General features: G+C 35.9%; 10 protein-coding genes and 2 pseudogenes across 12 annotated transcripts, besides 1 other annotated feature; 10 read left to right on the forward strand and 2 right to left on the reverse strand.

Moving 5' to 3' along the window:
* Nucleotide 1: 1 nt before the first annotated feature.
* Nucleotides 2–13,999: a mobile genetic element.
* On the forward strand, nt 356–750 carry TVAGG3_0524890 (annotated as a pseudogene). Its single transcript has one exon. A coding segment is annotated over exon 1 (395 nt).
* Nucleotides 1,147–1,809, forward strand: TVAGG3_0524900 (uncharacterized protein; the record flags this gene model as incomplete). Its single annotated transcript, XM_051237371.1, has 1 exon — nt 1,147–1,809. The coding sequence occupies one exon, from the start codon at nt 1,147–1,149 to the stop codon at nt 1,807–1,809; it is 663 nt and encodes a 220-aa protein (XP_051095195.1).
* On the forward strand, nt 2,275–3,240 carry TVAGG3_0524910 (organellar and viral DNA polymerase type B; the record flags this gene model as incomplete). Its single annotated transcript, XM_051237372.1, has 1 exon — nt 2,275–3,240. One exon carries the CDS (start codon nt 2,275–2,277, stop codon nt 3,238–3,240), a length of 966 nt encoding a protein of 321 aa, XP_051095196.1.
* TVAGG3_0524920 (uncharacterized protein) lies at nt 3,936–4,391 on the forward strand (the record flags this gene model as incomplete). The annotated part of the gene is made up of 1 exon (XM_051237373.1): nt 3,936–4,391. One exon carries the CDS (start codon nt 3,936–3,938, stop codon nt 4,389–4,391), a length of 456 nt encoding a protein of 151 aa, XP_051095197.1.
* On the reverse strand, nt 4,678–5,169 carry TVAGG3_0524930 (uncharacterized protein; the record flags this gene model as incomplete). Its single annotated transcript, XM_001295611.1, has 1 exon — nt 4,678–5,169. The coding sequence occupies one exon, from the start codon at nt 5,167–5,169 to the stop codon at nt 4,678–4,680; it is 492 nt and encodes a 163-aa protein (XP_001295612.1).
* TVAGG3_0524940 (organellar and viral DNA polymerase type B) lies at nt 5,654–6,961 on the forward strand (the record flags this gene model as incomplete). Its single annotated transcript, XM_051237374.1, has 1 exon — nt 5,654–6,961. A coding segment is annotated over one exon (1,308 nt), but the record flags the coding sequence as incomplete, so codon positions are not given.
* On the forward strand, nt 8,858–9,433 carry TVAGG3_0524950 (organellar and viral DNA polymerase type B; the record flags this gene model as incomplete). Its single annotated transcript, XM_051237375.1, has 1 exon — nt 8,858–9,433. The coding sequence occupies one exon, from the start codon at nt 8,858–8,860 to the stop codon at nt 9,431–9,433; it is 576 nt and encodes a 191-aa protein (XP_051095199.1).
* TVAGG3_0524960 (uncharacterized protein) lies at nt 9,494–9,790 on the reverse strand (the record flags this gene model as incomplete). Its single annotated transcript, XM_051237376.1, has 1 exon — nt 9,494–9,790. One exon carries the CDS (start codon nt 9,788–9,790, stop codon nt 9,494–9,496), a length of 297 nt encoding a protein of 98 aa, XP_051095200.1.
* TVAGG3_0524970 (uncharacterized protein) lies at nt 10,666–11,100 on the forward strand (the record flags this gene model as incomplete). The annotated part of the gene is made up of 1 exon (XM_051237377.1): nt 10,666–11,100. One exon carries the CDS (start codon nt 10,666–10,668, stop codon nt 11,098–11,100), a length of 435 nt encoding a protein of 144 aa, XP_051095201.1.
* Nucleotides 11,513–12,702, forward strand: TVAGG3_0524980 (annotated as a pseudogene). The gene has a single exon. A coding segment is annotated over exon 1 (1,190 nt).
* Nucleotides 12,733–13,173, forward strand: TVAGG3_0524990 (repellent protein 1 family; the record flags this gene model as incomplete). Its single annotated transcript, XM_051237378.1, has 1 exon — nt 12,733–13,173. One exon carries the CDS (start codon nt 12,733–12,735, stop codon nt 13,171–13,173), a length of 441 nt encoding a protein of 146 aa, XP_051095202.1.
* TVAGG3_0525000 (uncharacterized protein) lies at nt 13,222–13,458 on the forward strand (the record flags this gene model as incomplete). Its single annotated transcript, XM_051237379.1, has 1 exon — nt 13,222–13,458. The coding sequence occupies one exon, from the start codon at nt 13,222–13,224 to the stop codon at nt 13,456–13,458; it is 237 nt and encodes a 78-aa protein (XP_051095203.1).
* Nucleotides 14,000–23,192: the final 9,193 nt, after the last annotated feature.

Raw genomic sequence — 23,192 nt, forward strand, 5'->3', positions numbered from 1 at the left:
TGTAGCAGAACATAGCCCAAGTACTTTAACATCAGACCAAGACAGTGCATACCTCAGCAATGAAATCACAGATTTTCTCATTAAGCATAACATAACTCACTACACTACTGAAGACCATAACCATAACATACTCGGCATCATAAACCGCTTCATAAGAACGCTCAGAGATTTAAACCAAGAGCGAGACTTTACCGAAGAAACAATGAAAAATTTTCTCGAAGTATATAATTCCTCAACACATTCTACAACAGGACATACACCAAATTCAATGACACAACAACAAGAAGAAAAGTATATACAAAAGAAACGAAGCCAAACACAAAATATCAGAAATTCAACACAATTTACCCTCATTCCTGGTACAAAAGTTCGTGTAGTTCTTGACGACAAACCGTTGACAAAGAAACGTTTAAGGTTAAGTCGAAACTATTATATCGTAGACTCTACGCAAGGTAATGGATATCTTATAAAAGCTGCTGACGACTCCATTGCGTTTTATCCTCGTCATAAATTAGTCGAAAGTAGTAATGGCAAACTTGCTGAAACCATTGACGAAGCAAAGCGAGGAGTGGTTATTGAAATACTTGGCTACAACATAAACGATGACACTTATAAAGTAAGATATGAAGGAGGCGTTGAAGATGTTATACCATCTAAGAACTTGAGTCGAAGCCAACACATCTGGGACCATTAGAGCGGGAGTACTGGAAAGACAAAAATAAGCCAGAAAGAATAAGAAAATTCTTCTAAACTTTTTCGTTGGATGTAAATCAGACAAAGCATTTACCAGAAAGAATAAGAAAATTCTTCTAAACTTTTTCATTAGATGTAAATCAGACAAAATAATTTTTAGGGAAGAGTATTATAAGGCATTTTGTGAAGAATATAGCAACAGTCTGAATTCCGGCGGTTGCTTTTTATACAAAATTCATGCAGGAATTCCTGATGAAATCAGACAAAAATAATTTTTAGGGTAGAAGGTTAGATCTAACCCGATTTCTAACCTCATTTCTACCCTAGCCGCTTTGCGGCTCTGATTGCTTTAGCTTTCTCATGAATTTTCATGAATTTCCTTAAGACAGAAAAAATAAAGTTAGTTTTAAAATTATTTTTATTTATTTTTTTATTTTGTATGTAAAGACAGAAATGTCAGTCGAAGCAAAAACGTTCACGAACAAATCTAATGGCGAAACATTCACAAAAGGCACTTATAATGGTATTGAAGTCTTACGTAGAGACAAGGATGGTTACATTAATGCAACAAAGATGTGTCAGCAGTTTAGGAAAGACTTTAGAAAGTTGTTGGAAAATAAGTCCTGGGAAGAGTATTATAAGGCATTTTGTGAAGAATATAGCAACCGCCGGAATTCAGACAGTTGCTTTTTATACAAAATTCATGCAGGAATTCCTGATGAAATCAAACAGGCTAGAGGAACGTATGTAGACCCAAGACTTATAAACTATATAGCAATGTGGGCTTCTCCAAAATATTGTATAGCAGTTGGAAAAATTATGGACTCCATAGACAAGAAAGTTCATGAGAAATTAGATGAAGAAGAACTCGAAGATACAGTAGAGAATGCTAAACATTTGTTTGAAGAAGAAGTTAGAAAAATGTGCGAAAAACAATTAGAACATGAACGTGAGATATGTTATGGTTATAGAGATTCTCCATACGAACTAGACCAATGGGAACAAGAAGATTTAAAGAGAGAATTTAGAGAATATGAACTCGCTAAGATAGCATTAGAAGCTGCAGAAAAGAAGTTAAAAGTTTGGGGTTGTTTTGTACAAAAATACTGTGAGTAAATGAACCATTTATTTTTGTCATAAACGACCAAAAATATATTTTATCGTTAATGTTTTTTAGGTGTCACCACGTCACCATGTCACCAGGTTAATTAACTTCTCTTAAAAATGATGACAACATGACATTTTGACAACAGGTACGAAAACATTAATATATAAAATTCATGAAAATTCATGCAGGAAATTCTTGAGTTTTGGATGAACGAATACGGTCAAGCCAAAAGTGGCTCAACCTCAAAACAAGCATTTTATGAGCTTACTAAGGGTGTTATAAATGAATTCAAAGGTATTTACATACATGCTGACCTCGTTCATTTTGTTGCTGAATTCAGCAAAAATAATGTTTAGGGTAGATGGTTAGATCTAACCCGATTTCTACCCTCATGAATTTTCATGAATTTCCTTAAGATAGAAAAAATAAAGTTAGTTTTATTTTTATTTATTTTTTTATTTTGTATAAAAGATATGATTTCAACAATCGGCACAACAACAATTCAAGCCACGAACGGCGGGACTCTGTCCACAACAACAGCACCAAACTCGTTAGTCATGAATCCAACATCTATGTTGGTAGAGATGAAAAGCTTTATTCCTTCTTCATATACTTTTGAAACAGAAATCCAGAAGATAAAGCAAGAACTTTTAACAAGTAATTTAGACTGTACCGCACAGGATGAAGAAAATGAAGAATATCTTTATGAAATGCAGGACATTATTGACCATTTACCCAAATTGCCTGAAATCCAACAACAAAAGCTCACTATTCCTGAATTCGATGAAATAGAAGTGAAACCAACTGACTCAGTAGAAATAAAGAAGTTTATACGTAAAGTAAATTATGAGTTTCTAGGATATCATTGCAACCATAAAGTTATGGACAAAGATTGCGACATGGTATATAAAAACATCTCTGACATATATAAATCTGGGGAGTTTAAGACATACGACAACTTTGTTTCATTAGTTGCAAAATGTGTATGGCAGATAAGAGATAAAGACAGAAGAGGTAAGGTATGGCATGAACAGATAAAACCAACTGCTTCAGATTTAAAGAAAACCATTGACGCCTTAGTTGTTTTAGCAGGTAAGGTTTCAGAATATAACGCAAAAATGAATCCGCAATGTTCAAAATGTAAAGCAGCAATTAGGAAATATAACTATTCAGTAAAAGAGATAGAACGTATGAGAAACAACTATGCAGATTTAAAGAGGGAGGCAGAGAAGCCGGTAGAAAATAAAATGGACATGTTAGCATTTCTGAACAAAAACTATCCAACTGCTGACGATTTCCTATTATCTGATGTCAAGAAGAAGTATAAAGAAACCTTCGGCATTGTTAAAATTTTTGATATCCTCAGCGAAGAAATAGAAGCTACAAAACTGTTTAGAATCTCACGAATTCATAACGTTTACCATGTAAAACGGTTATAAATAATGAGGGTAGAAATGAGGTTAGATATCGGGTTAGATCTAACCATCTACCCTAAAATATATTTTTGGTGTAAATTTCATTAACTGACTGACTGACGGCACAAAGTGGCTTAACGAAAACATTAATATATAAAATTCATGAAAATTCATGAAAATTCATGAGGGTAGAAATGAGGGTAGATATCGGGTTAGATCTAACCTTCTACCCTAAAATATATTTTTATTGAATTCAGCACAAAAATAATGAATTTCCTTAAGACAGAAAAAATAAAGTTAGTTTTTATTTTTTTTTCGAATTTTTTATTTTGTATGTAAAGACAGTAATGTCAACATCAGAGAACACAACAACTGCTATCGTTCATGAAGCCATAAATGAAGAATACGAGTACATACAGTATAACAAACAGTTACGTCTCATTCGTTCAGTTAAAGATGACATGTACCAAATGCAAAGTATAATGAATGCTCCTCGTTCTACAAAGCAAGCATATCATTGGTTTGAAAACCAACAGACAAAAGAACTTTTAGAAGAATTTCCTCATATGATTGCTTCCCTCGGAAAACCGAGAGAAGAGATTCCGTACGAAAATCGCAAGAATTTGGCTCCTGGTTTGAAAGGTTATTATGTTCATAGACTTTTAGTAAATGCTGTAGCAATGTGGGCTTCACCTCGTTATGCTTGTTATATTTTCATGATGTTAGATGAACTTTATAAAGCAGAACGTGGAGAGATGGAAAAGAAACTTCATGCAAAAGATGAAGTCATTGAATCCAAAGACAAAAGCATACAGAAAAGAATACCGCGTTCAGTACCAAAAGGAAAGGAAAAGAGTTATAAGTATATGATATATACTGAAGAGATGGAAAATGAAGAAGATAAAGATATGGTTATGTTGCATTTAGTCAGAAGAAACAACAAGAGCTTTTATGACTTAGCTAAAATATATAAATCTGACAGAAACTGGTTCTATCGTGAAAACTTACCGATTTCAATGACACCGAATGAGCAAATAAAGGAAATTGTCAAAAATACTCTTCCTCAAACACACTATGACATCAAAGGTTGCACAATACTTACATTCAAAGAAGACTTAACATTACTGAAGGAAAAAATAACAGAATATTTCGACAACTTCAAAGAGGAAGAATAAAAAAATCTAAGCTAATTTTATTTTTTTATAAAATTTTATCTCATATGAAAGAACATGAATTTAGAATATTCGGAACTCATGACAGAAGAAGAGAACGAACAACATGTAAAAGATTATGCAAAATTTCTGAAGACATACAAAGCATTTAAACAATATCTAAATGCTTCTAAAGATTATGCAAAATTTCTGAAGGTATATAAAGCCTATGAAAAAGCGTATGAAAAGTTTATACATTGGGGAATTGTTGTAAAATATCCATATGAAGACTAACCAAAAATAAATTTTCTTATAAATCCTCAGAATCACTTTCCTCAACTATGGGCTCCGCGTTGCGGATTTCCATACCTTCTTCATCAAATTCAATCGTTGCTTCCTCAATTACTGGTAGGATTTTATGGAGTGTATCTTTATTCGTTATCATCTTCAGAGATGAAGGATAATATTTAACGACATTTTCTCCTTTCTTGAATTCTTTCTGCTGCATTAAATCTAAAACAATGCTGAAAAATTCAACGTTAGAGTTCTTCATAATCGTATAATGAGAATCTTTAATATTTACATATATTCCTTTCTGTTTAAGTAATACTGCTATTTCATGTGGTGTGTAACGTTTTCTGTCAATAACGATAGCATATGGTTTAACAAACGATGTATATAATCCTTTCACAGACTTTTTATTGAATATAACATTAACATTTGAAGCATTATTGAACTCATTCTTGATGGCAGTAGCGAGAGCATTGTATGAAAAGAACTTGTAATCTTGCATGTGTTTCATTAAAATAAAAATATTAAATTATTTTGAAAAATAACTTAAAAAATCTAATCTAATTTTTTCAAAAAAATATTTTTTATCCGATAGGAAAGATGACAGAAAAATTAACTTTTTACATAGTGCCAGACCCTTCTTGCCCACATCTTTTTAAGCCACAATATATAGACATAGAACTAAATAGAGAAAGCGAAATTCTACAAATAGAAGAAAGCGAAATTCCACAAACAGAAGAAAAATATAGAGACCTAGATAACGAAACTGGATATGCGCTATTCTGGTTAGATTGTCCTTATGAAATGTATGAAAAAAAGGCTTTATATGAAGAATATAGAAAATATTGTCATGAAAACAATATAAGACCAAGCTCTAGAGAAAAATTCTATGCTGGTATAAAACATCTTTTCGAAGTTCGGAATGGCAAATATAGAAAGAAATAATTTTTCTAATCTAATTTTTTCAAAAAATATTTTTTTATTTCCTACTAAAGATGTATCGGAAGTTGTCTAAGTTAGAACACTCGGAAATAAAACAACTTCTTACAGAAGCTAACATAGAAGTAGCAAAACATTACGCAACAAACAAAAAAGCACTCGCTGACTTCATTAAAGACTACAATGGTGCAATAAGTTATGATAGAATTCATGAGTTCATAAAGCCGCAACACGGCGAGGACGAAGTCCACGCAAGAGCATTTCCTTTAAATGACGTTGCTATTGACTTATATCATAGACGTTCAGTACCTCATGAAGTAAGAAGAGAAATGTTTGACATAACAAATGCGAACGTTGGTGAAACAAGAAGAAGAGACGACACAATGAAACAACAGAGAAGAGAGATGTTTAAGAGCGCTATAGAACAAGTTCGCAAAGCTAACGATGTCCTTCGTTCCATTGACGACAAACCAAAAGAAGGTGAGAGATGGTTAAAGAAAGATGAAGAGAATAGGAAGAGGAATGTTAAGACAGGTAATAGACTCATTGACTTTAACATCGAAGCTTTAGATGAACCAAACAGAGACTACTTACACAAACATTTCGGTAAGGTTTTCATGAGACTCTTAGAGAAAATTAAAATAAACTCCCAACAAAGATGGATGGTATGTTATAAACTTGGTGGAAAGTATGAATGTTCTACGTTAAACCTCAATAATATTGGAACATTACTACATCAGCTCTTGAAGGAGAACTTTATATCAGAGATAGAAGCAAATGCTGCAGGTATTGTTGAAATGCACTATGACTTCTTCTTGACAAACATAAAGAATCTTACTGAAATAAAGATGTATGATTTAACAGAATATGAAGGCTTAACGATGTCAGATGTAAAGAAAGGCAAACCAAAAAAGAGACCATATAGAGATGAAAGCACACTGACAAATGACCAGAAAGCCATTTTGGAAGCTCTTAAGCAAACAAGAAACCCAGCACTTATAGAAAGCTTTTGGAAAGATAATGGTGAAAAGAAGTTTTATAAGAAGAGAAGCGGTCAGTTCTGGAAGTATCTTTGCACATTACCTATAAATCTTGAGCGCTACCAAATCTTCAATGAACTGAACAAAAGAACTGCAGCACTTATGACAGAGGACAATTGTTTCGTTTATGCTTGCATTCAGGCTGGAGTAAATGAAGAAACTATTGACCACATGCGTGAAGTTATTCGTGTTAGAGACTTTCCTCAAAGTAAAGTACAAGAAATTTCTGACGCAACAGGTATAGCATTTAATGTTACCATTGGTTACTTCAATGACTCAAGACATAATGAAATAAAGAGATACATACCAAAAGAATGTGAAACTGTTAGAACTATTGACTTACTTCTTGTTGAAGACCACTACATGCTAAATGAAAGATTACCAATGACAACATATTTCGTCAGAAATTACAAAGAAATTCTCAAAGCTTGTGGTGGAATGAACATTGAGAAACAGATGAAGATTTATACAAAGAGAGAGAACAAATATGTAGTTCGTTATGATAGAACAACACCGTTATGGGATGTTATGAAAACATTGTGGGAGTGCAAATATTTCGAACCTATTTCTTATGGAGAACTTTTCACATATACGACTGACTTATATAACACAGAACCTTGCACCATTTAAAGATTTGACATATGCTCCAAAGTATTGTGTACAACTGAAGAAGAAAGCCGAGTCAAAAGAAGTAAATAAAAATAAGTGCAAGTTCATTCCTGAGCACGTTTTCTTTGCTGACTTTGAGTGCAGTACCGATGGCTTTCATAAAGCTTTTAACATCTGTTATGACAGTGAAGATGGTTCAGTGAGTGAAAGCATTTGGGTCAGAACTGTGCAACAGAATTTTTGGAGCGACTTCCTGACAAGAGTTTAATATATTTCCATAACCTCAGTTATGATATAAACTTCATCTTAAGACACATGACAGAAGTGAAAGGAACTCCCATCATTAAAGGTTCACGAACAATGCAAATAACTGGCTTATATAAAGGAAGGGCAATTATTATAAAAGACTCTTACAGTGTTATAAATAAGAAGCTTAAACTATTTCCTGCTATGTTTAACTTACAAACAGGACCGAAAGAAGTATTTCCATACAACTACTACAGCAGTGTTTTGTTAGCAAATGACAACAGAACTGGTGTCATTTCTGAAGCATGTAAGTTTGTAAAAGATATTGAAACGTTCATGAAAAACATAGATTCCATCAAAGGTTGCAGAATAGATGAGAACCACTTCGACTTAGAAAAATATAGCACATTCTATTGCAAACAAGATGTAAGAATTTTAAGAGAAGGTTTTGTTAAGTTCCGCAATGACATATTGAAAGAGTTTGATTTAAACGTTTATGACTACGTTAGCATTTGTTCAATTGCTAACAAATTATTTGAGAACAGAGTGTACTTCCCGAATGGAAATTTATATGACCTCTCAAATAAACCAAGAGAATTTATTTCACGCTGCATTCAAGGTGGAAGATGTATGCTGTCAGATAACATTAAACAAAAGAGCGAAAAGAAACTCATTGCTGACTTCGACGCTGTTTCATTATATCCATCTGCTATAGCAAGACTTTATACTTTAGAAGGAATTCCAAAGGTTATGAAGAAAGAAATGTTAAGCACAGAGTATCTCATGAAACATTTATTCGATGACGACCAAAAGGAACCCATTGGTGAAAAGTTTATATCTGGCTTCTTTGTTCTCATTAAGATAACAGAGATTGGAATACATAGACACTTTCCTTTAATAGTTTGTGACCCTGAACTAAATCCAGAACTTAACGTTCCCAGAAGTTCAAACACTTGCTGTTTAATGTATGTTGACCATATAACATTACAAGACCTCATAAAATATCAAGGTGTCAAATGTGAAGTGTTGCAAGGATACTATTACGATGGAAACAGAGATATTAGAATAAGAGATGAAGTAAAGAAGTTGTTTGAGTTAAGGTTAAAGTATAAGAAAGAAGGAAATCCTTTGCAAGAAAATATAAAGCTCATTCTGAACAGTATTTATGGCAAAACTATTCTATCTCCTATTGAGTCAAAAATAACCATAGTAAATGACAAAGATGCTATAAGATATGCCATCAGAAACTACAACCATATAGTGAAGTTCGAAGGTTTGGATGGTTCAGATAAAACTATTTTCAAGCTAACGAAAAGCATTTGCAGACACTTTAACTTCTGTCCACTTGGTGTTAATATTCTGTCTATGTCGAAGAGAATAATGTGTGAAGTATTCTGTACTGCTGAGGACTTAGGAATGGACATCTTTTATAGCGATACGGACAGTATGCATCTCTACACTGAAGATATCCCTCGTTTAGCTGAAGAGTTTGAGAAGCGTTATGGAAGAGTTCTCATTGGTAAAACATTAGGTCAGTTCCATTCTGACTTCGCAGAAATAACACCTGGAAAACAAAGTTTAGCATACAAGTCAATATTTTGTGGAAAGAAGACTTACATAGACTTACTCACGAATGATTTAAATGAAGTTGCATTTCACTGCAGAATGAAAGGCGTGAAGCAAGATGTTATTGCTTTAACCGCTAATGAAATGTTTCCTGACTCTGTTCAGTGTTTCTATGATGAAGATAAAGGTTTAATGGTTCCGCAAGGAAAATTTGACAAAGACTCTGAGTTCAGTGTTATGAAGTTATATAAAGCACTTTATGACGGTCAAGAGATTGCATTCGACTTATGTAAGTCGTGTCAACCTTGCTTTGTTGAAAAGTTTAACTTCTCAATAACGACTAAAACAAGCTTTATTCGTAAGTTGAAGTTCTGAGGTCATTTATTTTTGTCAGCAATGAGGTCATTCGTGATAAAAATAAAACTAGCGTAGATTTTACAATACAGCAATTGTAGAGTTTAAGAGTTGTGCTTCAATGTAGAGACAGTCCTTATGGTCTGGAGGTAAGAACACTGGGCAGTTATGGTCATGAGTGGAGAACATGTCTATCCAAAACTCACGATTGAAGCCAGTTAATTTATAGTATTTAGGGTTAGGAAGTGGTGTAGTTCTTGTATGACCTATGAACTCATTTTCAACTCCCTTACTTAAGTTTGAATATAATATAGCTTGCTTTCTATCCCAAATGCCAGGTGTTACAATCTTTGAAAATTCATTTTTCCTCGGAAGCATTGCATCATAATTGAAAACATTTTTGAAATCATCACTTGGTTCAGAGATTTGAAATCTTATACGTAATGGATTTTTTTTCTCTTTAGCGACTTCATTGAATGGTGAATATATAACAAACTGACAGTCATGAGTTCCATCTTCATTTTCATTAAATTCATAATGAAAGTCTATAAGTTGTGGTTTTCAGTTGTGCAAGAAACTCACGTAAAGGCTGTAAAGTTTGTACTTCAATGTTAAACTTTTTCTCGAACATTTCATTAAATGAAATCATACATTGCAACAATGTTGTATCGTCTTTAAAGTATTTGTATATGTGAATGTTTTGGGCGCTTAAAGACTGTTCGTCATTTTCTATCTCGACTTGAAGTATAAAGTCAACCTTTCTGAAAGCACGTGTTATATACATAGATGTTATGTCAATGTACTTCTCTTCATTTATGTTCACAATCCAGTCTGTTGGAAACTTAAACGTTACTCTGTTCCCCTTTATTTTGACGTCAGGGTTTTCACTACTGAACGCAACAGATAAAGGTATTTGTCTATACATTTAATTCGGATAAAAATAAACCATTTACTCTTTCTTTGCTTCAGCTTCTTTAGCTTTTGCTTCAGCTTCTTCTCTAGCTTTTTTCGCCAGTAGTCTTGGGTTCTTTTGTCTTCCAGCAGCTAATGCAGCAAGTTGTTTTTCACTAAGTTTTCTCTTTGGTCTCTCTGGCTTTTTCTTGTTTTTGTTCCTTCAGTTCGGATAAAATTTGCTCACGAATTTCTTTCTTCAATGCTTCAACATCTATGACCCCTTTGGTCTTGTCCGTAGGACTTGTCTGAGTCATTTGACTGCAGATAAAAAACAAAATTAAAACTTTAACCGATGTAAAATGAGCTTGTCAAAATCAGAGCGAGAGTCTATTATATTAAATGACGCAAGAGGAATACAACATCCTTTCTATTATGTAAGTCAGAGTAAAGATGGTAAAATATACGTAAGAAAAAGAAAGGTTCCATTAGCGAATGCAGAAAGCGACAGTATTAAGGTGCATGGCAAGGGTGAAGCCCACGAAGCCCATGTTAAGCCTTCTATTCAAACTGAAAAGTCAATAGAACCAGAAGAAAAGAAGCCAGATGTACTTTCAATAACGAACCAAGAGCTTATTGCAAAGTTCGTGAATTTCATTGAAAAACAAACCGAGTCAAAGAATCCTGACCCGCCAGTGAAAGAAGTTGAGACAAAAGAGAATGTACAGTTCATTGAAAATGTCAAGAAACAACTTCCACCACGAATGCCAAGAAGAAGAGTGAGAATAATGAAGTAAATAGATATTTTTATCCGAATCAAAGACATGCAGAACGAACAGCTAAACGAATTTACTCCAGCAGAGCATATTCATCAGATTCGCTCATATTTCGATATCATAGACAATGCAGTTCAAATTGGTGACACTAATAGAAAATATTCTGACGCAAAGATTCCATCACAACCTGGAACTGCTAAAGATAACACATGGGTAACATTCAATCTCTCACCTCCTGGTGAAAATATGTTGGACCTTTACAATACATTCATTACGTATAAAATGGAAGGTCAATTTATTGTAGATAAAGAAATTGGTTCAGGTTCCAATAAAACAAACCCACCAGGATTTTGGATTGGTTTCGATGACGCTTTCTATGCAGTTGCTGGATATCAAATCCTTGCAAATGGTCGTATCGTATATTCTCAAGACAACGCAAGAGAAGAAGCATATATAACTTCAAACTCACAAACTACCGAACAAATAAAGAAAGTAGATGTTTTCTCAAAGACTCGACATGAAGATGTATGGAGTCATTCGGGAACATGCAGAACAGGACAAATTGTTAGTGGTCCAATTACAGCAGGAAAATCACTTGATTTTAAGCTTCGTTTAAGAATTCCTGTTAGAAGATTCCTTCCATTAGAAGCTATTCGATTTATTCCAGCTTTTGCAGGAAACATTCAGCTTAAAGTAAAGTTCAGTAGCGACGCCTTACAATGCACATCTATATCTGTAAATGATATCGTTGCTTTCAATCCAACTCTTAAAGTTGCATTTGCTTCAGATTCAAATCCACCGACAAATAAATTTGTTCCATGGAATGAACCATTCACTATGATAACGAAGGCAGTAGAAGCTAGTAGAACAGTTACTATTACAACTGTAACCCAGCAACTATTTCGAACAAAGATGGATTTTAATGAATGTTTCATTCATCCAAAGTCATTCTCTTTAGACCCTAACATTTATACAGAACTTGTAGAACATCATACAAACGAGGCTTTATGTTTTCCTGTTAAAGTTATGGATTGGATTCCTATGGACGGTTCATTCTCAAAGAATACAGATAGTTCAAGTGCAACATTTACAGCAGCTTATACGCCTATTAATGTTAAAAGTATTTGGGCACTATTTAGAAAGAAAGACAACTATTATGTTAATTTTGAGAACCCTAAGTTTAAATATCTTCAGCTTTCCATGGGAGCTTATGGAAATATGCCTGCAGAACCTGAAAAATCATATGGACCTGTATTTTATGAAATGGTTGCGAACGCTTGCAATACAAACAATGATATGATAGGATTTAATGAAGATGTTATGAGGTCATTGGTGGATGATGGTAGTGTGGAACATAAATGGGATAGCTATGACAACACACATTTCTTATGTGGTTTTCCAACAGAAGTGGACTTTTGCTTCCAGCAAGGTCAAACATCTACTGCTCCAATAACATACAAATTGTCTGTTAAAGGACCTATTGAACTAGCAACTGAAAACGTACCAAAGCCACTTATTGGATTTATGAGGGATTGTTGCTTTGCCATTCAGGTGCGTGCTAATGGAATCCCAATAATAAGATTAGATGACTATAACTTAGCTACGGACGACGGTGAGGAATAAAGGATGAACGTTTATTTTTAAAGCTTATAAATGAGTTCTTCATCAAGCTCTCGTGAACCTTCACCATCTGTGAAACAAACTTTACCAAACGATTATGGAGCACCTATTGAATATTTCTTACGAGCTGCACAATGGCAAAGAGCAGTCTCACCAAGGTTAGGTGTTCCACCAGCTCCTGTCAAAAATAGCATTTGGTCAAGTCCTTATATAAAATATGGTCTCCCACTAGGTTTGCTAGCTACAGCAGGAGCAGTTATGATGTTGAAAAGAAATAAAGCAAATGTTGTAAATAATACTGAAGTAGCTGAAGTTAAACAAACTCCAACACCTTCACAAGCAAAACCTTCAATGACTCCTGAACCTATGGAAGTACAAACTCCTGTTCAAAAGTCAACTCCTAAACCGACTCCAACATTTAAACCAGAACCTACTCCTCAAATAAATCGTAAAACTCCTGCGTTTCCTTACTGAAAAAATAACGTTATTTTTATTTAATATTAAAATTTTTATTTGATTAAAATGACGACTAAAGTCACTGAAGCAACAAAACAAAAGTTTTTGGTAGAATACATTAAATCAGGAACTATTCCAGAAGGTTTTTACGTTCATACTATGAAGGATGGTAGAGTTCAGTTTAGAAAGATAAAGCAACCATTAGATAGAGAAGGTATATTAAGGAAGATTAAACTTCATGAGGACAACATTGCTGAACTTAGGAAGAAGTTAGAAGAGTTGGAGAAAGGAAGAGAGTTATAAAGCAATGAATTCAACAGGGTAGAAATGAGGTTAGAAATCGGGTTAGATCTAACCATCTACCCTAAATTTATTTTTGGGCTATGTTTTCATACATGTGAGGGTGGTGATATCATTAATTTTTAAGTTTATTTTTACTGAAAATTTTTATTTGGATGTAAATGACAGAACAAAAGCAACTCATTCGAATTCCACAGTATAACAAACATACATTTAAACATTTATTCTTCCTTCCTGAGCATAACATGTTCTTTCAAATACATCCGAGACCAGTTGACTTTTCATTGACTGTGTATAAAGATAGAAATAGTTATATCATTAAACCATACGATGACGAAGGTAAGTTATGTAAATTGTACGTTAAGAAGTTAGAGAAAGTTTATGGCTTCAAGTATGACTACAATAGGGTTAACACTGATGATGAAGATATTGAGGAAAATTTATGAGAACATTAGTGAAGTCGTTAGTGAGAACGATAGTGAGAACGTTTATTTTTACATTAGTGAGTTCGTTAGTGAAGTGAAGTGGTTGGCGGCTTTGTAAAGTGTCAAATTCACAAGTATTGGGTAAGGTGGAACGCAGTGCCGCCGTACCCATGACTTGTATACTAACTAAAGTAAGTCTGACTTGAAATGTAAGTCTCGGACGAAAGTAAGTCTGACTTGAAATGTAAGTCTCGGACGAAAGTAAGTCTGACTTGAAATGTAAGTCTGACTTGAAATGTAAGTCTCGGACGAAAGTAAGTCTGACTTGAAATGTAAGTCTCGGACGAAAGTAAGTCTGACTTGAAATGTAAGTCTCGGACGAAAGTAAGTCTGACTTGAAATGTAAGTCTCGGACGAAAGTAAGTCTGACTTGAAATGTAAGTCTCGGACGAAAGTAAGTCTGACTTGAAATGTAAGTCTGACTTGAAATGTAAGTCTCGGACGAAAGTAAGTCTGACTTGAAATGTAAGTCTCGGACGAAAGTAAGTCTGACTTGAAATGTAAGTCTCGGACGAAAGTAAGTCTGACTTGAAATGTAAGTCTGACTTGAAATGTAAGTCTGACTTGAAATGTAAGTCTCGGACGAAAGTAAGTCTGACTTGAAATGTAAGTCTCGGACGAAAGTAAGTCTGACTTGAAATGTAAGTCTCGGACGAAAGTAAGTCTGACTTGAAATGTAAGTCTGACTTGAAATGTAAGTCTCGGACGAAAGTAAGTCTGACTTGAAATGTAAGTCTGACTTGAAATGTAAGTCTGACTTGAAATGTAAGTCTGACTTGAAATGTAAGTCTGACTTGAAATGTAAGTCTCGGACGAAAGTAAGTCTGACTTGAAATGTAAGTCTCGGACGAAAGTAAGTCTGACTTGAAATGTAAGTCTCGGACGAAAGTAAGTCTGACTTGAAATGTAAGTCTCGGACGAAAGTAAGTCTGACTTGAAATGTAAGTCTCGGACGAAAGTAAGTCTGACTTGAAATGTAAGTCTCGGACGAAAGTAAGTCTGACTTGAAATGTAAGTCTCGGACGAAAGTAAGTCTGACTTGAAATGTAAGTCTGACTTGAAATGTAAGTCTCGGACGAAAGTAAGTCTGACTTGAAATGTAAGTCTCGGACGAAAGTAAGTCTGACTTGAAATGTAAGTCTCGGACGAAAGTAAGTCTGACTTGAAATGTAAGTCTGACTTGAAATGTAAGTCTGACTTGAAATGTAAGTCTCGGACGAAAGTAAGTCTGACTTGAAATGTAAGTCTCGGACGAAAGTAAGTCTGACTTGAAATGTAAGTCTCGACGAAAGTAAGTCTGACTTGAAATGTAAGTCTCGGACGAAAGTAAGTCTGACTTGAAATGTAAGTCTGACTTGAAATGTAAGTCTCGGACGAAAAGTAAGTCTGACTTGAAATGTAAGTCTCGGACGAAAGTAAGTCTGACTTGAAATGTAAGTCTCGGACGAAAGTAAGTCTGACTTGAAATGTAAGTCTCGGACGAAAGTAAGTCTGACTTGAAATGTAAGTCTCGGACGAAAGTAAGTCTGACTTGAAATGTAAGTCTCGGACGAAAGTAAGTCTGACTTGAAATGTAAGTCTCGGACGAAAGTAAGTCTGACTTGAAATGTAAGTCTCGGACGAAAGTAAGTCTGACTTGAAATGTAAGTCTCGGACGAAAGTAAGTCTGACTTGAAATGTAAGTCTCGGACGAAAGTAAGTCTGACTTGAAATGTAAGTCTCGGACGAAAGTAAGTCTGACTTGAAATGTAAGTCTCGGACGAAAGGTAAGTCTGACTTGAAATGTAAGTCTCGGACGAAAGTAAGTCTGACTTGAAATGTAAGTCTCGGACGAAAGTAAGTCTGACTTGAAATGTAAGTCTCGGACGAAAGTAAGTCTGACTTGAAATGTAAGTCTCGGACGAAAGTAAGTCTGACTTGAAAATGTAAGTCTCGGACGAAAGTAAGTCTGACTTGAAATGTAAGTCTCGGACGAAAGTAAGTCTGACTTGAAATGTAAGTCTCGGACGAAAGTAAGTCTGACTTGAAATGTAAGTCTCGGACGAAAGTAAGTCTGACTTGAAATGTAAGTCTGACTTGAAATGTAAGTCTGACTTGAAATGTAAGTCTCGGACGAAAGTAAGTCTGACTTGAAATGTAAGTCTCGGACGAAAGTAAGTCTGACTTGAAATGTAAGTCTCGGACGAAAGTAAGTCTGACTTGAAATGTAAGTCTCGGACGAAAGTAAGTCTGACTTGAAATGTAAGTCTCGGACGAAAGTAAGTCTGACTTGAAATGTAAGTCTCGGACGAAAGTAAGTCTGACTTGAAATGTAAGTCTGACTTGAAATGTAAGTCTCGGACGAAAGTAAGTCTGACTTGAAATGTAAGTCTCGGACGAAAGTAAGTCTGACTTGAAATGTAAGTCTCGGACGAAAGTAAGTCTGACTTGAAATGTAAGTCTGACTGAAATGTAAGTCTGACTTGAAATGTAAGTCTCGGACGAAAGTAAGTCTGACTTGAAATGTAAGTCTCGGACGAAAGTAAGTCTGACTTGAAATGTAAGTCTCGGACGAAAGTAAGTCTGACTTGAAATGTAAGTCTCGGACGAAAGTAAGTCTGACTTGAAAATGTAAGTCTGACTTGAAATGTAAGTCTCGGACGAAAGTAAGTCTGACTTGAAATGTAAGTCTCGGACGAAAGTAAGTCTGACTTGAAATGTAAGTCTCGGACGAAAGTAAGTCTGACTTGAAATGTAAGTCTCGGACGAAAGTAAGTCTGACTTGAAATGTAAGTCTCGGACGAAAGTAAGTCTGACTTGAAATGTAAGTCTCGGACGAAAGTAAGTCTGACTTGAAATGTAAGTCTCGGACGAAAGTAAGTCTGACTTGAAATGTAAGTCTCGGACGAAAGTAAGTCTGACTTGAAATGTAAGTCTCGGACGAAAGTAAGTCTGACTTGAAATGTAAGTCTCGGACGAAAGTAAGTCTGACTTGAAATGTAAGTCTCGGACGAAAGTAAGTCTGACTTGAAATGTAAGTCTCGGACGAAAGTAAGTCTGACTTGAAATGTAAGTCTCGGACGAAAGTAAGTCTGACTTGAAATGTAAGTCTCGGACGAAAGTAAGTCTGACTTGAAATGTAAGTCTCGGACGAAAGTAAGTCTGACTTGAAATGTAAGTCTCGGACGAAAGTAAGTCTGACTTGAAATGTAAGTCTCGGACGAAAGTAAGTCTGACTTGAAATGTAAGTCTCGGACGAAAGTAAGTCTGACTTGAAATGTAAGTCTCGGACGAAAGTAAGTCTGACTTGAAATGTAAGTCTCGGACGAAAGTAAGTCTGACTTGAAATGTAAGTCTCGGACGAAAGTAAGTCTGACTTGAAATGTAAGTCTCGGACGAAAGTAAGTCTGACTTGAAATGTAAGTCTCGGACGAAAGTAAGTCTGACTTGAAATGTAAGTCTCGGACGAAAGTAAGTCTGACTTGAAATGTAAGTCTCGGACGAAAGTAAGTCTGACTTGAAATGTAAGTCTCGGACGAAAGTAAGTCTGACTTGAAATGTAAGTCTCGGACGAAAGTAAGTCTGACTTGAAATAAGTCGACTTGAAATGTAAGTCCGGACGAAAGTAAGTCTGACTTGAAATGTAAGTCTCGGACGAAAGTAAGTCTGACTTGAAATGTAAGTCGGACGAAAGTAAGTCTGACTTGAAATGTAAGTCTGACTTGAAATGTAAGTCTCGGACGAAAGTAAGTCTGACTGAAATGTAAGTCTGACTTGAAATGTAAGTCTCGGACGAAAGTAAGTCTGACTTGAAATGTAAGTCTGACTGAAATGTAATCGGACGAAAGTAAGTCTGACTTGAAATGTAAGTCTCGGACGAAAGTAAGTCTGACTTGAAATGTAAGTCTGAAGAAAGTAAGTCTGACTTGAAATGTAAGTCTCGGACGAAAGTAAGTCTGACTTGAAATGTAAGTCTCGGACGAAAGTAAGTCTGACTTGAAATGTAAGTCTCGGACGAAAGTAAGTCTGACTTGAAATGTAAGTCTCGGACGAAAGTAAGTCTGACTTGAAATGTAAGTCTCGGACGAAAGTAAGTCTGACTTGAAATGTAAGTCTCGGACGAAAGTAAGTCTGACTTGAAATGTAAGTCTCGGACGAAAGTAAGTCTGACTTGAAATGTAAGTCTCGACGAAAGTAAGTCTGACTGAAATGTAAGTCTCGACGAAAGTAAGTCTGACTTGAAATGAAGTCTCGGACGAAAGTAAGTCTGACTTGAAATGTAAGTCTCGGACGAAAGTAAGTCTGACTTGAAATGTAAGTCTCGACGAAAGTAAGTCTGACTTGAAATGTAGTCTCGGACGAAAGTAAGTCTGACTTGAAATGTAATCTGACTGAAATGTAAGTCTGACTTGAAATGTAAGTCTCGGACGAAAGTAAGTCTGACTTGAAATGTAAGTCTCGGACGAAAGTAAGTCTGACTTGAAATGTAAGTCTGACTTGAAATGTAAGTCTCGGACGAAAGTAAGTCTGACTTGAAATGTAAGTCTGACTTGAAATGTAAGTCTCGGACGAAAGTAAGTCTGACTTGAAATGTAAGTCTGACTGAAAGTAAGTCTCGGACGAAAGGTAAGTCTGACTTGAAATGTAAGTCTGACTTGAAAGTAGTTCGACGAAAGTAAGTCGACTGAAATGTAAGTCTGACTTGAAATGTAAGTCTCGACGAAAGTAAGTCTGACTTGAAATGTAAGTCTCGGACGAAAGTAAGTCTGACTTGAAAGTAAGTCTCGGACGAAAGTAAGTCTGACTTGAAAGTAAGTCTGGACGAAAAGTAAGTCTGACTTGAAATGTAAGTCTCGGACGAAAGTAAGTCTGACTTGAAATGTAAGTCTGACTTGAAAGTAAGTCTGACTTGAAATGTAAGTCTCGGACGAAAGTAAGTCTGACTTGAAATGTAAGTCTCGGACGAAAGTAAGTCTGACTTGAAATGTAAGTCTCGGACGAAAGTAAGTCTGACTTGAAATGTAAGTCTCGGACGAAAGTAAGTCTGACTTGAAATGTAAGTCTCGGACGAAAGTAAGTCTGACTTGAAATGTAAGTCTCGGACGAAAGTAAGTCTGACTTGAAATGTAAGTCTCGGACGAAAGTAAGTCTGACTTGAAATGTAAGTCTCGGACGAAAGTAAGTCTGACTTGAAATGTAAGTCTCGGACGAAAGTAAGTCTGACTTGAAATGTAAGTCTCGGACGAAAGTAAGTCTGACTTGAAATGTAAGTCTCGGACGAAAGTAAGTCTGACTTGAAATGTAAGTCTCGGACGAAAGTAAGTCTGACTTGAAATGTAAGTCTCGGACGAAAGTAAGTCTGACTTGAAATGTAAGTCTCGGACGAAAGTAAGTCTGACTTGAAATGTAAGTCTCGGACGAAAGTAAGTCTGACTTGAAATGTAAGTCTCGGACGAAAGTAAGTCTGACTTGAAATGTAAGTCTTGAAAGAAAGTAAGTCTGACTTGAAATGTAAGTCTCGGACGAAAGTAAGTCTGACTTGAAATGTAAGTCTCGGACGAAAGTAAGTCTGACTTGAAATGTAAGTCTCGGACGAAAGTAAGTCTGACTTGAAATGTAAGTCTCGGACGAAAGTAAGTCTGACTTGAAATGTAAGTCTCGGACGAAAGTAAGTCTGACTTGAAATGTAAGTCTCGGACGAAAGTAAGTCTGACTTGAAATGTAAGTCTCGGACGAAAGTAAGTCTGACTTGAAATGTAAGTCTCGGACGAAAGTAAGTCTGACTTGAAATGTAAGTCTCGGACGAAAGTAAGTCTGACTTGAAATGTAAGTCTCGGACGAAAGTAAGTCTGACTTGAAATGTAAGTCTCGGACGAAAGTAAGTCTGACTTGAAATGTAAGTCTGACGAAATGTAAGTCTGACTTGAAATGTAAGTCTCGGACGAAAGTAAGTCTGACTTGAAATGTAAGTCTCGGACGAAAGTAAGTCTGACTTGAAATGTAAGTCTCGGACGAAAGTAAGTCTGACTTGAAATGTAAGTCTCGGACGAAAGTAAGTCTGACTTGAAATGTAAGTCTCGGACGAAAGTAAGTCTGACTTGAAATGTAAGTCTCGGACGAAAGTAAGTCTGACTTGAAATGTAAGTCTCGGACGAAAGTAAGTCTGACTTGAAATGTAAGTCTGACTTGAAATGTAAGTCTCGGACGAAAGTAAGTCTGACTTGAAATGTAAGTCTCGGACGAAAGTAAGTCTGACTTGAAATGTAAGTCTCGGACGAAAGTAAGTCTGACTTGAAATGTAAGTCTGACTTGAAATGTAAGTCTCGGACGAAAGTAAGTCTGACTTGAAATGTAAGTCTGACTTGAAATGTAAGTCTCGGACGAAAGTAAGTCTGACTTGAAATGTAAGTCTGACTTGAAATGTAAGTCTCGGACGAAAGTAAGTCTGACTTGAAATGTAAGTCTCGGACGAAAGTAAGTCTGACTTGAAATGTAAGTCTCGGACGAAAGTAAGTCTGACTTGAAATGTAAGTCTCGGACGAAAGTAAGTCTGACTTGAAATGTAAGTCTCGGACGAAAGTAAGTCTGACTTGAAATGTAAGTCTCGGACGAAAGTAAGTCTGACTTGAAATGTAAGTCTCGGACGAAAGTAAGTCTGACTTGAAATGTAAGTCTCGGACGAAAGTAAGTCTGACTTGAAATGTAAGTCTCGGACGAAAGTAAGTCTGACTTGAAATGTAAGTCTCGGACGAAAGTAAGTCTGACTTGAAATGTAAGTCTCGGACGAAAGTAAGTCTGACTTGAAATGTAAGTCTCGGACGAAAGTAAGTCTGACTTGAAATGTAAGTCTGACTTGAAATGTAAGTCTCGGACGAAAGTAAGTCTGACTTGAAATGTAAGTCTCGGACGAAAGTAAGTCTGACTTGAAATGTAAGTCTGACTTGAAATGTAAGTCTCGGACGAAAGTAAGTCTGACTTGAAATGTAAGTCTCGGACGAAAGTAAGTCTGACTTGAAATGTAAGTCTCGGACGAAAGTAAGTCTGACTTGAAATGTAAGTCTCGGACGAAAGTAAGTCTGACTTGAAATGTAAGTCTCGGACGAAAGTAAGTCTGACTTGAAATGTAAGTCTCGGACGAAAGTAAGTCTGACTTGAAATGTAAGTCTGACTTGAAATGTAAGTCTCGGACGAAAGTAAGTCTGACTTGAAATGTAAGTCTCGGACGAAAGTAAGTCTGACTTGAAATGTAAGTCTTGAAAGAAAGTAAGTCTGACTTGAAATGTAAGTCTGACTTGAAATGTAAGTCTCGGACGAAAGTAAGTCTGACTTGAAATGTAAGTCTCGGACGAAAGTAAGTCTGACTTGAAATGTAAGTCTCGGACGAAAGTAAGTCTGACTTGAAATGTAAGTCTGACTTGAAATGTAAGTCTCGGACGAAAGTAAGTCTGACTTGAAATGTAAGTCTCGACGAAAGTAAGTCTGACTTGAAATGTAAGTCTTGAAAGAAGTCTGACTTGAAATGTAAGTCTGACTTGAAATGTAAGTCTCGGACGAAAGTAAGTCTGACTTGAAATGTAAGTCTCGGACGAAAGTAAGTCTGACTTGAAATGTAAGTCTCGGACGAAAGTAAGTCTGACTTGAAATGTAAGTCTGACTTGAAATGTAAGTCTCGGACGAAAGTAAGTCTGACTTGAAATGTAAGTCTGACTTGAAATGTAAGTCTCGGATGAAAGTAAGTCTGACTTGAAATGTAAGTCTCGGACGAAAGTAAGTCTGACTTGAAATGTAAGTCTGACTTGAAATGTAAGTCTCGGACGAAAGTAAGTCTGACTTGAAATGTAAGTCTCGGACGAAAGTAAGTCTGACTTGAAATGTAAGTCTCGGACGAAAGTAAGTCTGACTTGAAATGTAAGTCTCGGACGAAAGTAAGTCTGACTTGAAATGTAAGTCTCGGACGAAAGTAAGTCTGACTTGAAATGTAAGTCTCGGACGAAAGTAAGTCTGACTTGAAATGTAAGTCTCGGACGAAAGTAAGTCTGACTTGAAATGTAAGTCTGACTTGAAATGTAAGTCTCGGACGAAAGTAAGTCTGACTTGAAATGTAAGTCTGACTTGAAATGTAAGTTTCGGACGAAAGTAAGTCTGACTTGAAATGTAAGTCTGACTTGAAATGTAAGTCTCGGACGAAAGTAAGTCTGACTTGAAATGTAAGTCTGACTTGAAATGTAAGTCTCGGACGAAAGTAAGTCTGACTTGAAATGTAAGTCTCCGACGAAAGTAAGTCTGACTTGAAATGTAAGTCTCGGACGAAAGTAAGTCTGACTTGAAATGTAAGTCTCGGACGAAAGTAAGTCTGACTTGAAATGTAAGTCTCGGACGAAAGTAAGTCTGACTTGAAATGTAAGTCTCGGACGAAAGTAAGTCTGACTTGAAATGTAAGTCTCGGACGAAAGTAAGTCTGACTTGAAATGTAAGTCTCGGACGAAAGTAAGTCTGACTTGAAATGTAAGTCTCGGACGAAAGTAAGTCTGACTTGAAATGTAAGTCTCGGACGAAAGTAAGTCTGACTTGAAATGTAAGTCTCGACGAAAGTAAGTCTGACTTGAAATGTAAGTCTCGGACGAAAGTAAGTCTGACTTGAAATGTAAGTCTCGGACGAAAGTAAGTCTGACTTGAAATGTAAGTCTCGGACGAAAGTAAGTCTGACTTGAAATGTAAGTCTCGGACGAAAGTAAGTCTGACTTGAAATGTAAGTCTCGGACGAAAGTAAGTCTGACTTGAAATGTAAGTCTCGGACGAAAGTAAGTCTGACTTGAAATGTAAGTCTCGGACGAAAGTAAGTCTGACTTGAAATGTAAGTCTTGAAAGAAAGTAAGTCTGACTTGAAATGTAAGTCTCGGACGAAAGTAAGTCTGACTTGAAATGTAAGTCTCGGACGAAAGTAAGTCTGACTTGAAATGTAAGTCTCGGACGAAAGTAAGTCTGACTGAAATGTAAGTCTCGGAAGAAAGTAAGTCTGACTTGAAATGTAAGTCTCGGACGAAAGTAAGTCTGACTTGAAATGTAAGTCTCGGACGAAAAAGTAAGTCTGACTTGAAATGTAAGTCTCGGACGAAAGTAAGTCTGACTTGAAATGTAAGTCTCGGACGAAAGTAAGTCTGACTTGAAATGTAAGTCTCGGACGAAAGTAAGTCTGACTTGAAATGTAAGTCTCGACGAAAGTAAGTCTGACTTGAAATGTAAGTCTCGGACGAAAGTAAGTCTGACTTGAAA

The sequence above is a fragment of the Trichomonas vaginalis genome, chromosome II (assembly GCF_026262505.1).
Source record: "Trichomonas vaginalis G3 chromosome II, whole genome shotgun sequence".
NCBI lineage: Eukaryota > Parabasalia > Trichomonadida > Trichomonadidae > Trichomonas > Trichomonas vaginalis.